The sequence below is a fragment of the Dendrobates tinctorius genome, unplaced genomic scaffold (assembly GCF_039654945.1).
Source record: "Dendrobates tinctorius isolate UK_male_01 unplaced genomic scaffold, ASM3965494v1 ptg000012l, whole genome shotgun sequence".
In the NCBI taxonomy this organism is placed as follows: domain Eukaryota; kingdom Metazoa; phylum Chordata; class Amphibia; order Anura; family Dendrobatidae; genus Dendrobates; species Dendrobates tinctorius.
This window is the reverse complement of record NW_027361680.1, coordinates 19481506-19495997: the sequence shown is the minus strand read 5'-3', so window position 1 is coordinate 19495997 and position 14492 is coordinate 19481506. Positions and strand designations below refer to the sequence as shown.

The 14492-nt window shown below is 42.4% G+C and overlaps 1 protein-coding gene across 10 annotated transcripts in view; it reads right to left on the bottom strand.

The window, feature by feature from the left end:
- SLC25A17 (solute carrier family 25 member 17) overlaps nt 1–14492 on the bottom strand; it is a 470764-nt gene that overhangs the window by 352102 nt on the left and 104170 nt on the right. For 5 of the 10 annotated variants that reach the window (XM_073558023.1, XM_073558022.1, XM_073558025.1 and 2 more), the window contains exons 2-4: nt 6399–6520; nt 6128–6274; nt 5998–6046 (exon numbers count right to left, since the gene is read on the bottom strand). The exons of 4 other annotated variants lie outside the window; for them this stretch is intronic. In XM_073558023.1, the coding sequence (XP_073414124.1) occupies nt 5998–6046; nt 6128–6274; nt 6399–6520 (318 nt within the window). Of the gene's footprint in view, nt 1–5997; nt 6047–6127; nt 6275–6398; nt 6521–14492 lie in introns of those variants that run through there. One more of the 10 variants, XM_073558030.1, reaches the window with a different exon arrangement.

Here is a 14492-nt window from a genome sequence, read left to right as displayed (position 1 = left end):
CAGGACTCCTGATAAAGATGCCCAGATACAATGGGTCTGTTTTTATTAGTTTATTTTATTAGTTTTTTAAGTTTTTTAAAAGTTTTATTAAAATGTAGATTTGAAGGGGTTTTTTTTGTGTTTAATTTTTTTTTAATGTTTAGGCTGCGTTCACACGATCAGTTTTTTTCGCGTTTCCGCGGCGGTATTTACCGCACGTTTCTGCCGCGAAATCGCAAAAAATAAGCATCCTATGCAATCCTATGGGATTCCGCTCAGTTGTGCTAATGCTGCGTTTTTTTCCACGGCGGAATCGCATCGCGGAAAAAAACGCAGTATGCTCATTAATTTTGCGGATCCACGGCGATCCCGGCCCCATAGGGTTGTATGGGATCGCATATAAACCGCATTTTTACATAAAACCAGCATATTTTTCGCGGTAAATACCGCATGCGGCCAGGAAATGTCATCTAGCCCATCCCATCATGCCATGCAAGGACCATCCCATACAGGAAGAAGGAAATCCCATAATCCTTTCCTTCTTCCTGTATCATGGCTGGCACTGCAGGCATGGAGTGGTACGACCGGATGGAGCTGAATATCCCCTTCATGATAAGCGTGGTGAGTGTGTGTGCGTGGTGTCTGTGTATGTGTCAGTGTGTGGTGTATATGGTGTGGATGTGGTCTATGGGGCGTCTGTGACCGCTGCTGAGCCTGCTATCTGCCATAGGCCGATAGGACTACTAGTCCCATCGGCCTATGTCTGTTCCCATACAGTAGTGCCAGCAGGCTCAGCGCGATGGGAGCAGTATTTCCCATCGCGCTGTTCCTGCTGTGAATATTTTTTTTATTTTCCCTGTCCCCCACCAATATTTAATTTTAGGGCCCCCATAATGCGCCTTTTTAATTCCTGCCTCCCCCCCATATATATTTATATTTATCATTTTTTGCACCATCAGCCTTTTTTTTTTTTTAAAGTGTCAAATAATTTTTTTTCATTGGTGGCCAGTGGTTACCTGTGGAAAAAAATTATAATTACCTGTCCCCGACGTCGCCACCTAAAAATAAAATAAAAATAAAAAACCCATACTCACCTCTTCTGCTAATTCCCCGAAGACCATGCTCAACCTAAATAAAATTGTAAAAAAACAAACCACAAAAATACCTACCCTCCGCAGCATCCCATAAAAACGATTGTCCCACGAAGATCTAAAGTTTAGAGCAGCCACATAACAAGTGGCCGCTCTAAACTCCCGACGCCGCTACAATGAACGGGGCCATAAAGCGCCCCGGCTCATTGTTTACCGAATTCACCCGAAGGCAGCTCGCGCTGCTCAGGTGAACTCGGGCGGTCCGGTCTGCGCATGCGTGGACTACCATTCTGTCCTGAGATGAACTCAGGAGCGTGGGAAAATTTCTCACACTCCTGTGCTGATCTCAGGTCAGCAATGAATGTTTTTTTTTTTTTTTTTTAAACTCTTCAATGGATGGATTGGGCGAGAAATAAAAAATGGTCAAAACAAAGTTGTCTTTATTTCAATAAAAATTTTTAAAAATATTGTTTGTGTAAATTTTTTTAACCCTTCATTAATATATGGTTAATAATGGATCGGCGTCTGATTGACGCCTATCTGTTATTAACCCGGCTTAATGTCACATTCCAATTGCAATGTGACATTAACCCCTTATTACCCCATATGCCCCTGCACGATGGCTGTGGGAAGAGAGAGGGTTAAGTGACATAAAAGGCGCATCTTACATATGTGCCCTTTAATGGGGTGTCTGTCGGCAGATTTTTGTAGCCGGGGGGGGGGGGGGGCGGCAAAAAAATGGTCCCTTCTTAGGCTATTTAAATCTGCCGTCACTCACCTGCTTTTCCCTCTCTGGGGGCTAAAATTGCGCGGGAGCCCACGCCAATTTTTTTCTTGATTATACCCCGAAATTGAACACCAAAATTAGAACAAAACATATTTAACAACATTAATAAACGACATAACATTGATGACTTCATGTCAACCATATTTTTAATTTTGTGTATATATTTTAAAATCAAGGGTCAGGCATTGGATTCGGTGTTAAATAAAAAAAAATATTGTTTATAGGGTTTCATTTTGTACGCGTCCATGTGCATGCGTCCTGCATCCCTATGTTTAATTTTTTTCAGCATGGGGTTGTGCACGTACCCATTTTATTTATTAAAAAAAAAAAAAAAATTATTTTTGTACAGTACGCCATGGCACAGCGTACGCAAACGGTATTATTTTTCCTCCGTCTCACCTGTGTTAAAAAAAACAAAACGGTCCTTTGTGCGGCAAGAACACACTGTAGCGTGGATTGCCATGCGCACTTCAGCTTTTTTAGTATCATGCCTGAACATGGTTATAGAATGGTATTAACTCATGCGTCTATAATAAAAAATCAAAGGCGCTACTGTGAAAATCGCCTTAGCCATGGAGAATTGGTGTGGTGTTTGGGAAAGCGTATAAGGCCATCCTTGGCGTATCTTTTGTTACACAGGTGTCATACAGAGAGTGTGGGGTTTGGCATTGTGTTAGGCCTAGGTGTGTTTTACTGTGGATATATATCTCTACATGTGTTGACCACATTATAGAGATAAAACGGACTTTTGTATTTCACATTATTTTGAAATAACACGTATTAACACAGATTTTTCACTTTACAGATAGAGAAACATCCTGAAGTGTGGGACTGCGCCAGCGAGGCATACAAAGGAACATACAATAAAAGGGATGCTTGGCCAGCAATTGTGACGGAAATATATTCGCAGTGGCCTGACCTGCCAAGAGCTGGAAAAAAACAGATTAGTAAGTTTGTATTATGAGTACTAAGTTGGCCTGTAATTTTGGAAATTAAAGTAATGTTTTTATTTCATTTCATTGCAGTGGATGATGTTAAAAATCGTTGGCGCTCCATAACGGACAGGCTGGTAAAGTCTATGAAAACACCAAGTGGAAGTTCACCTCCTAGAAAGAAGGTTCCATTTGCAGATCTGCTGCAGTTTGTTTTAACCAGCAGGAATTTGCGGAGGTAAATTGCGCTTTGATAACTGGGGTTGTATATGGCTGTTGTCACAATGGATATACGCTGGCTCTAGATGATGACTGGACATTTGTAGTTGTTGTCGTAGGGCGGTGTGTCTCTTTGACAAAACATTGGGGGAATATTGATTTTTGGTAAGCGGAAGTCGAGACTCTGTTTGGTGAAAATAGACAAATGAAAACGTAAATAAATAAAAAAGTTGCACAAAGGAAAAAAATGGCCACATAAGATGGTAAATATAATAATATGTCCCATATAATGATCCTTGTTTTGGCTCCAAAATGCTCCATAGATTCTTCCCAAATATGCTAGTCCATAGACTATGTCCCCGTATGCTGCTACCCATCTTTGATCACTTGTTTATATTCCGGGAGGTATACTTGATGCTCAATAAAAGACCCTAAAATCGCATGTCATACCAGAGTGTATCCATGATTTATTTATATATATTTATATTTCTGCTCAGTTATAAAGTTTTACTCTTGTTTTTTGGTGTATAATAATTTAGTTGTTCTTCCTTCTACAGAACGGATGGAAATATCAGTTCCGGGACGTCAACGGCCCCTGAACAGAACAGCCCGGAACAGGGTCAGGCCGAGGAGGTCCTGGACATGTCTTCCTCTCCAGCTCCTCCGAATGACAGGCCCTCTTCAGCCATTTCCTCCATAGCATCCGAACCTTCTTGTTGTGATTCCTGTTTGGACACCAGTGTGTCCTCTGTCGTGGAGGCGTCTGGCTCCACTGTTGACGCTACTGCATCTGCCGCTAGCAGTACCCCAGGTGGTGGTGTGTCAAGGCGCACTTGGATACGGGCAGGTTCTGGCCGTTCCGTGTCATCGACAAGGGCAGCACAAAAAAAAGGGACAATAACTGAGACGTCCGCTAGTGCAATTCAACAACTCACTAGCAGAACCCTCAGTCTTATTGATAATGTCAGACATCAAGATGAACTTGACACTTTTGGGATAAACATAGCCAGCCGCCTGAGGTCCATGACACGGGACCGTCAGAATGTAATAATGTCAGCTGTACATGTACTTATTATGTCTGTTGACACAGCATCAAATACACCACCTTCCAATGACATAATCACTGGAATTATGAACCTTTGTAATCCCCGCAGTGTGCCTCCACCACCACCACCAGCAGATGCATCGCAGCGGTTTGTGCCCGTGCCATCCTTTCGTCCGGAACATCCAGATTCATTGGTTTATGGCCGCCCAAATCCATCACAAACTAGTGGACAACAAGGAAAATCTACAATGAGTCAGGTGTTGTCTCAAAATCTATACCCCTCGTATAGCTACGATCCAGACTACCATCAATTTTGATGCTTGGTTAATCAATAAGTAACTAGTCTGGTCAAAAAACCTCCATAGCCACCAGACACCTTGCCTGTCCTGTTGACAGGGTTACATTATTCCGACAATGTTTGTCGTTCTGTTGTAGTATGTTTCATACTGTTTTTTTACTTGTGGTTTATACAAGTTTGTTACTGTTTAAATAAAAAATAATGGTTTCAAGACTCAGTGTGTGTGTGTGTGTGTGTAAATATATTTTCAGTGCAAAAGACTACTCACTGTAATGAAGCAATAAACACTTGCATTTAGATGAGTCCTCTCCTCTACTAGATTGCCCAACTTGACATACTTTGTTTGTTAATTATCCCACAAAAACAGTTGAAATTTTGGTTAGTCATTCATACACCCACAACGGACAACGCAAACTTCAACAAAATCAGCTGTGGACCTAAACTCTACTCACAACACGCTGCATCCTCACTACTATTGGAGCTACCAGCTCAACCAACCACCGTACTGCTGTGACACCCCAAACTACTGCCTCCTTTGTGTACTGTAGTGATATTTGGTATGTTACCCCTTGTAAAGTAACGCACCATGGCCTATATGTTTAAATTAAAAGCAATAATAGTATATATGTTCAGAAAATTGAGTGTAGTGGGAAATGGTGGTGTGTAAACAATTGATTTTCACAGAGACAAGATTACTGTTTACCAACCTAAAATTGTATTAATTTTTAAAATTTTGGCAAAAATTTTTGATCAACATAGAACTCGGTTGCTTGGGATCAATCATCATTTCTTCTCTCATGTACAGGCTGCTCAACACCGGCACTGGAGTATTGCCAGTGCACGGCACCTTCAGGACTCATGAAGTAGTCTGTGAAGGTTTCTCGCACACGCACCCCCGAGTTAGAAAGCCTTCCCTGACCCGAGGTTTCGACTGCAACTAATTCAGACACCTGTGACTCCTCATCTACCTCTGTTCTGTATTCTTGAAGGTAGTTGTGGAGTACACAGCACGTCTTAATTACAGTGTCAACAGTGTCAGTCTCTAACTGGATGGCTGTGTGAAAGATACGCCACTGACTACACATGATCCCAAAGGCGCATTCCACATATCTTTGTGCACGGCTCAGCCGATAATTAAAAATCCTCCGCCGGTCATCCAGTGTCCTTCGTGGGTATGGGCGCATCAGGTTGGTCTTTAAGGGAAAGGCCTCATCCGATACCATCACAAAGGGCACTGGAATTGTGGAACCCGGCAAAGGTCTTGGGGCTGGAAGCGTTCCGCCATGTTGAAGAATTTGCAGTCCGATCTGAGATGATCGCAAAACCCGAGAGTCCCCAGTACTACCATAGGCACCAACGTCGATGGCAACAAATTTGTAATGTGCATCAGCCACCGCCATCAGGACCACTGAAAAATACTTCTTATAATTAATGAAGCGTGAGCCCGATCGTTGTGGCTTCTGCACTCTCACATGTTTACCATCAACTGCACCTATGCAGTTTGGGAAATTGGCCACAGACTGAAAGCCATCTGCGACCTGCAACCAAGTCTCCACGGTCGGCGATGGCATGACGATGGGCTGCAGCTTCCGCCAGATGACGGCACATGTACACCTCACAATTTGAGAGATGGTGGATTTACCAACCCTAAATTGGAGGTGCAGTGATGTGTAGCTCTCTCCGGTGGCCAAAAACCTGGAAAAAAAAAAAAAAGAAAAACATGTTTTCATGGGGATCTTAGGGGTAGAATGTGTATCCAAAATATAAAAAAATTACCGAAAGGTGATGAGCAGCCTTTCCTCAGCAGAGATGGGTCTTCGCATGACTGTTTCTTGATAATTTAACTCGGGGGAAAGAAGGTCGAGTAGGCGATCAAATGCTGGTATTGTCAGCCGGCAGAAGTTGACAAATTTATCTGGATACCTGAAACAGGAAACAAAATAAAAGGTAATTATTGAACATGATTTGAACAAACAACAAAAAAAAATAACATTATATTTGTTGGTCAATGAGTCCAAAAAACATAAGTTGCCCTACTATATCTTACTTTCTTAAATCCTGGTAAAGAAGATTGAAGTGGCCCTTGTCCTCACGCTCTTGAACTATTGGGTGGACCCACATTCTTTTGGGAGCTGTCCTCCTGTTCCTCCTCCTCGTACAACATCGCTCCTATGGGAGAATTTCATATTAGTCCCAAAAACATCTAAATGATCTGATAAGAAATATACGGACATTTAATGCTAATTTGCAGCATTATTTTTTTAGGCGCATTGTGTGACCAAAAAACAAATGTAATATATAACTAGTTGTACATGCTTGCATTTTGTAAGCGCACTAACAATATAGTGATAAAACACAGTTTATACAATTCTGTTGTCAAAAAATGCATGCGCACTATAACGAAAACCTACACATGTACATAGAGGAACAGCAAACAAGTGCGTTCACCAACGCAACCAAAAGATGGCAACCAGCGTTCAAGGGTGCATCATTACCGCCTACTTGATAAAACATTGCGATTTGTACATGCCTTATGATGCATTTTCATTGCGGGCAATGGCGGACTAAGGCATCCTTAACACATTGCCACTATGTAACGTATCCATCAGAAAATTGTCCCTAATGCAATGGGAACCCTGTGAGTGCACCCGAAAGACAAATGCACATGAAACACAGGGAAAGTCAAGACCATGTGGACGCCATGCGCATAGACGCGCACAATGAGACGATAGATGCGGTACGTGGAAAAAAAAATTATGTGAATCCAGCATTACCTGCTCATTAATGTGGTGGTGCAGCAAAATCAATGTTGTAAGATGCAAAATAAGCACAATTTCTGGGGTAAAACACAGGCTCTGCAATGGAGGCATCTTGCAATTCGCAAAACAAATGTAGAATAGGGTTTGACCAGGAAATGACTTCATAAACCTTTTTTTTTTTTTTTTTTTTTCTTCAGTCAACTTTGTTAAAGTTGCAAACGCTGACAAATCGTTCCAAAAAGCACAAAAAAAAAAACCGCATGAAAAATGCACAAAAACCGCACGAAAAATGCATACAAACCGCATTGGAAACTGCAAAAAAAACCGCGAACGGTTTCTGGGAGCTGTCCATGCGATTTTTATCAGGAAAATTATGCACAAGAAATGCAACGTGTGCACTTAGCCTTAGAAATAAGTTGACACTGCGGCGGTTATAAACTATAAATATATCTTTCTAATATATATATATATATATATATATATATATATATATATATATATATATATATATATATATATATATATATAATATATATATATTTTTTACATTTTTAATGTTTATAATTTTTAACTTTAACAACAAAAAAAATAACCAAAAAATAACATAATAGCTATTCTGGCTGCCACCCTGTGCTAGGGCCGCCGCAAACCTCTCCAGCATCACTCCGTGTTGATGCATAGCTGCCATCAGCCGCCTGTGTGATGCCAACAGGTCCTGTACGGTGAGGGTTTCTGTTGAGGGAATGGTAAAAGTTAACCAGGCTAATTCTGTTGCAACATCTAACTAATGGTACATGTTTGTTGTTTAACACTTACGGTTTTGTGGCGCCTGTTTCCTCTGATGAAGTGCTTACAGCCCACCCAGATCCTGTGGCACCACCGGCTAGGGAAACACACAAAACTTAATATTACACGACAGCCCTCCATCCTTTTAACACCCAAACATCCTTTCCAACTTGTAGGGAGCTTATATTATGTGCTTCAATTACCGGAAGGCGAGCTTGCAACAATGTCACGGAGTGACGCTGGAGAGAATAACATCCTGAGGGAGGAAGAAGATGGAGGCGCGTTCCATCTGGAGACGGAGTTGCAGCAGGTGAAGAGGTAGCCATGGAGATGGCGGTGCTGGCGGAGACCCTTGTGCTGCTGGAGATGGTGGTCCTAGTGATAGGAAAAGTAAAATTAATTGACATATCAGTAAGTCAAATGTTTTTGAATATCTATATTGAATCAGGAGCCCCATATAATGCTCCATACAGTTCATGATGAGCCCCATAAGATGCTCCATACAAAATACTACACATATAATGCTGCACAAAGGTTAATAATGCCCCCATAAGATGCTCCATAGAACAATATGCCCCATATGCTGCCCTATAAAGGTTAGGGCCCCATAAGATATTCCATAGATTATGCCCCCATAAAATGCTCCATAGATTATGCTCCCATAATATTTCAATATTGAAATGCCCCCCAAAGCTCTCTTATGAACTTATGGGGGCACAATGTGTAAAAAAATAAAAAATAAAATGAAAAAAAAAAGGTAAAAAATAAAAATGTCACTTTCAATCCAAATCGCTTTATGGCTTTTACAATTCCGTACATGATATATACAAATAACTGTTACACAATGGGGAGCTGATTTTTAAATATATTTTAGTGGTCATAAAACAAAATGAGAAAAACATAAAAGTCCATTTTCTTTCCACCAGTATAGCCTGATGATAAAAAAAAAAAATATGACAGTGACATAAAAGTGAATGTAAAAAAAGACCCAAAAATGACCTGAATGTCTGAATTTAAATAAAACTGACAGCTCTTGTTTGGCACAGATAGATAATCAACAAAACAAAACCTCTCCATATCTGCTCAACAACACTCACTTCGATCCGTTTGATTTTGCGCACGGATGCTGGCGATGCGCTCACTGGACCGGAAGCGCAGGTCCGCCAGCTTCTTGCGGATCAGGGTCGTGGAGCGCTTGACACCAAATCAGCGGAAAAGGCCTCTCTGGATTCTCCGCAGCACTTTTCGCTTGTGGAGCATGGGATGTTGATGATGTAAAGAACATTTGTAGTCCCGTGCATCCACCTCCTCGACTAGAAACTGGACCTCTGCATCCCCCCATGGAGCAGAATGCCTGGCCGCCATCTTCTCACAGTTATGGGCACCACGCTGCATCAACGACGCACACCAGAGCGTCATGACGCACGTTCGACGCTGTTGGGAACGTTAATACGTCCTCGAAGGGAAGTTCACTGTATCCGCCTGATCGGAGATGCAACTGCGTTCACAAAGTGTCACTTCCTCGATAAAGCGTCTATGGTCAGAAGAGAATGCTGATGTGTGCACTGTTGCTATTTTGTATGGGTCTCTATACATCTAATTGTTAACATAGGTGTATAGACATTAAAACAGGTATATATATGTATGCATATTGGTATGTACACCACGTTCCTAATTATGATTCAATTGTTCTTTTTCTTTTTTTTCCCGAAACGGTTGGTGCATATGACAGTCAGTGTAATATAAGTCATCACGCATTTGAGTATATATTGAATTTTAGCAGCTGCTAAAATATATAATTATATATATATATATATATATATATAGAGAGAGAGAGAGAGAGAGAGAGAAGAGAGAGTGCACAAGAAGGGGCTGAACATGTGTACGGCCCTATTAAAAGCAATGTGGCTGCCACACGTATCCACATAGCGGACCGCTGCTTGCACAGGCCCTTATTAGTGAAAGAAGGACAAAGCTTTTGTAAAGTAAAAATTAAAGTTTATTACAGAAATCATTACAGATAATGAAAAATAAATGTATAAATGTGGTCAGTAGCCCACTAGATCTGATGCTACCAAGTAACAGCACCAGGACCGTTAAAATATTGGCAGTAGTTGTCTCAGCAGGCCTTCGCATCATCCTTGGTTCTGATGTGTACGACTTGTTGAAGTCCTGCAATTGCGGGATCATTTGCACGCCAGTCACCGAGCACCAATTCACCATTAGTTTGGTTGTCAGAGTCAATGAAGCCAGGCGGACTGTACGCAATTGCATCTCGCCGCCGAAGGAAGTTGTGCAGCACGCAACAGGCCAAAACTACAGAGTCTATAGACAAGCTTCAGGTTCACTGGCGTGTGGAAAACTCTGAAGCGGTTGGCCATGATGCCAAAGGCATTTTCTACAACCCATCGTGCCCTTGACAACCGTTAATTGAAAATTCTTCTGTCTTCCGTAAGACTTTTTTGGTGGTACGGTTTTAGTAGATTGGCATGAAGTGGGAAATCTTCATCGCCGACAAAAACAAAATTAAGGTTGCCTGTTGTCTCCGAGTTGGGAGGCAAGCGCAGATCACAGTTGTTCAATGCTCTCCAAAATGTGTGTGCTCTAAAACACCACCATCAGAAACCCTGCCGTTCATGCCAACATCAACATTTATAAATTCGTAATTGGCATTAACAAGGGCCATCAGGATGACGCTGAAATAGCCCTTATAATTGTAGAAATAGGATCCACTGTTCGGTGGTTGAGTGATCTGCACGTTTCCCATCCAAAGCCCCACCAAAGCTGCTCAAAATATAAGGCAATATTTTTCAATTCCGCCTCCGTTTTGGGAAACTGAATGTAGCTCCGTAAACTGTGGACAATCGCATTACATGTCTCCGGAATTAAAATGCTAAGTAGGGACCTTGAAATAGCTGAAGAAAATTGTAAGTCTTGCAGTGAGAGTCCGGCGGCCACGAATCGGAGCGTGACTGCCAATCTTTCTGCCAGGACAGCAGAACGCATTGATGTATCCTTCCATACGTAAGTGGCTTAACACTTTCCAGTAACAGTCTGAAGGATTCTTCTGACATCCGCAGATAGTTGCGGAAATCATGAGAATTCTTCTCCTGAAGCTCTCTTACAAGTTGCATGTGGGAGAATTTGGACCTTGGACCAAATTCTTTGGAAAATTCTTTGGAGAATTTGGAATTTGGACCGCATGTGGACCAGAGAATGGCTGGAGCAGACTCCAGCCATTCTCTGGTCCACATGCGACGCTTTCATTTGGAATGCCTCTCTAGCATCCCTGCTTCATCTTATTGCTGAGCTCCCTCAACCAGCAATGCAACAACCACAACAGCACGCTCCGCGTCGTTCATGATGTGCAAACTGCAAAATAAAAGGTAAAGATGAGAGAGGTTTATAAAAAAACAATAACGCGATTATTATAACTGGACATGTTAAATGTTAGGATTGCATATAATTGATAGCTGACGTAATAAGTAATGGAAACATTACAAAGCTCCTACAATGGCGGGGCCGGAAAAATAAAATGGCTGCCCATGCCAAAGCATATGTACACAGATAGAAGCCAAGCAGCCCTCCATTTGCTTGCAAGTGTTAAATCATGACCACAATGTAGCATAGAGTTATGATTAAATATAATAGATAGCTGACCTAAAAAAGGAAACGCAACAAAGATCCTAATTTGAGACCCCAAACTATGCCTACCTTGCAAGACGGAGCAACCAGAATGTGTAGGGAAATCCACGAATAAATAGCGCAGTAGCGACTCAGACAGGGATGCTGAAGCAAGCCGCGTAGAAAAATGCACGAAGAACGCACTAGCGACTCACATGGGAACGCTGCAGGAATACCGTATAATACGATCCACAGCGCTCAGGAACAATGGATGGGAGCGCTACTTCATTTTCTTTTATGATGAGGTCGCAGTAGTGGCCACCAATCAGAGCTGAGGGGGCGTTGAAAAAAAAAAAGAAGCAAAATCACGCCTGCGTCGCTGAGTTCTGAGTCGCCAACGAGGTCGCTCGTCGTTGATTATGGCGTCAAACACAGCGATGCATGCTGGCCAGCAGGACGTCAACGATCAAAAAATGGCCCAGGACATTCGAGCACGATCAGCGACATCGCAGCGGGGGCCCTGTCGCCGCTGTGTGTCACACGTAGCGAATCGCTTGCGAGGACGCTGTTGTGTCACAAAATCGGTGACGCTTCAACGATCTCGCTATGTGAGAAGGGGCCTTTAGAGGCAAGTACAACCCCTAAACTACAAGTTGGGTGTCAATAGTGTTAACTTAGCCAATTAGATGTATGTATGCTAATCCCAGCACCTAGTTAGAGATAAAGTGAGCCAATTATATTGTTACAATACATGAATATTAATAACCTATATAAAGACTATCCTTATGATGGAAAAAAGGAGTTCTGTTCTGATATTAAGAGTGTCAGTGTGGTTCTCTCTCTCTCTGTACATGTACTTAGGCTTTGCAATTTAATTTGGAGCAGACAACATCTCAGAACGTTCCACAATACGCTGACAACATAACCTGGCGCCCGAACAGGGACCCACTAGTTCAAAGAACTGCTTGGCCAAACGGTTTGCTGGTGCCTGGACAGACAGAAAATCAAAAGCTGCAGTAAGTTAAAAAGCTTTAAAGCTTTATTCTTACACTACCTGAATTTGTCATTCTCTCTTGGCCTAGTGTTTCTTTGGTTAAGCGGCTCGGCAGATCACTGGATCTGCTCATAGTAAGTGGGTTCAATATTGTTATGACAAAGAACCCTGATGAGACCTTGTGTACTGTGTTGAGTTCCTGTGTTGAATGTTGTATGGGGAGTGTGGATTTGGCATTTCATTGGTCATCTGTATGTGGGGTTGGATTGTAACAATTAGTTGATTGTAGCCGGTGGAGCGGACGTTGGTGATTTTCGGCAGTAATCTCTTTGTATTGCTAAAGAAACCCATATGGTTTCGGCTTCTAGACGTAGGGATGATGGTTTTTCCTGACTTGTATATAGATATAAGTTTGGCATGGCGTGACTGAAGGAAAACACAGCAAGTGTGGTAAGTGTCCCAGCTGGGTTGCCTTTTTAGTCCTGTATTCCTGTTTCCCAGGAGAGCGAAACAGAAGATGGGTAATTTGTTCGGTAAGGAACAGATGGAGCATGGTAGAACTGCTGCTGAATTCATGAAAGAAAAAGAAAGGAAAAAATTTGTGCAGAAAATGCATAGGTTTTGTTCAGTGTCAGGGTGTCCTCCGGGTGGCAGACTTGGTGAAGATTTCTGGAAAAATGTGTTGAAGGAAAAACGAGGATGTTTAAATGATGCTGGCTTGTTAAAACATGCTGAGATATGGTAGAGACTTCAAGATGTGATACTAGAGGCGAGTTGAAAGAAGAAAAACATGGTGATAAGTTTTTGTATGGAAAAGCAGATAACAAAGATGGCGCTGATCGCCCTGCCACTCCCAGTTTAACTCCACCCTCTTACATTGTCCCTGATGGACATGTTGTGTATGTAAGAATCAGAATCCAGATTGGATGGAGACCTGTCGTGTATGTGGTGCCCCTGTCGGCACATAGAAACTGATAAACCTCCTACTCCAAAGACAGGGCTGTATCCTTTGTTATCACCTCACAATACATTTGCATACTACAAGTCCCCAGTCCAGTCAAGCCAATGTAGCCCCTCTGGCCAGTGCCCCAAGTGCTACGCCCCCACAAGTCTCAGCCATGCCCCCAATGAACATCATGTCTGCACTGGATGGCACTAACGCCCCTTCAGGCCATGCCCAGCCCTCCAGATCCTCCGCTGACACAACCCAAATGGATGCAGCAGTTATACGTCAGTCACTAGGACAATTACTCAGTCAAAGTGGGCAGCTCACTTCAACCCCTGCTGCTCATCCAGATTGCTACCACCAGACCTCACACACCAGTCTAGGGGACGCAATACTTTAGGTCCCCAGGAGGGTGTGTGCCGTCCCTGGAATCCTAGTGAAATGCTAGCTATGATGAGTAAAATGCCAGATCCTGAAATGTTTCCCATGAGATTTGTTAGAGGTGGAGAAAACTAGAAAACCTTTCTTCTGTTGGTGGGATTTGGAGAACCTGGTGTCAGCAAATACAGGGGATAATTTTTACCCTCTTGTGGCAGGGTCAATAGGGGCCCCACCCGCAGATGATACTTCACTGGAGTCTGGGATGCAATATGTAAAAAGATTCATCTAGTGGTGCATCCCAGTCAGCCACTCTCCATGATAACTAACAGGATGACACAGAGTCAGTAGAAAAATATTATACTAGTCTCTGGCAAAGATGGCAGGACTTCGGATACGAGAACACGTCCGAAGTCCACACCCGTTTACTGTGAAATATAGCGAGGCACTACCGTGAGGTGCTCAAGTAGGTTGCCCACACCAAAAGTACAATAAATAGAAGACTTGGCACTCAACTTAGTAGGTAATTTCAAAAGGATTTTTATTGTTGCAGTCTGTAAATGTTTCGGTCTCATCTAGACCTTCATCAGTCTGCAGTAAGGTATCTACAGAAAAACACAATATAAGTCCTCATACAAACAGGAGAAAATATCC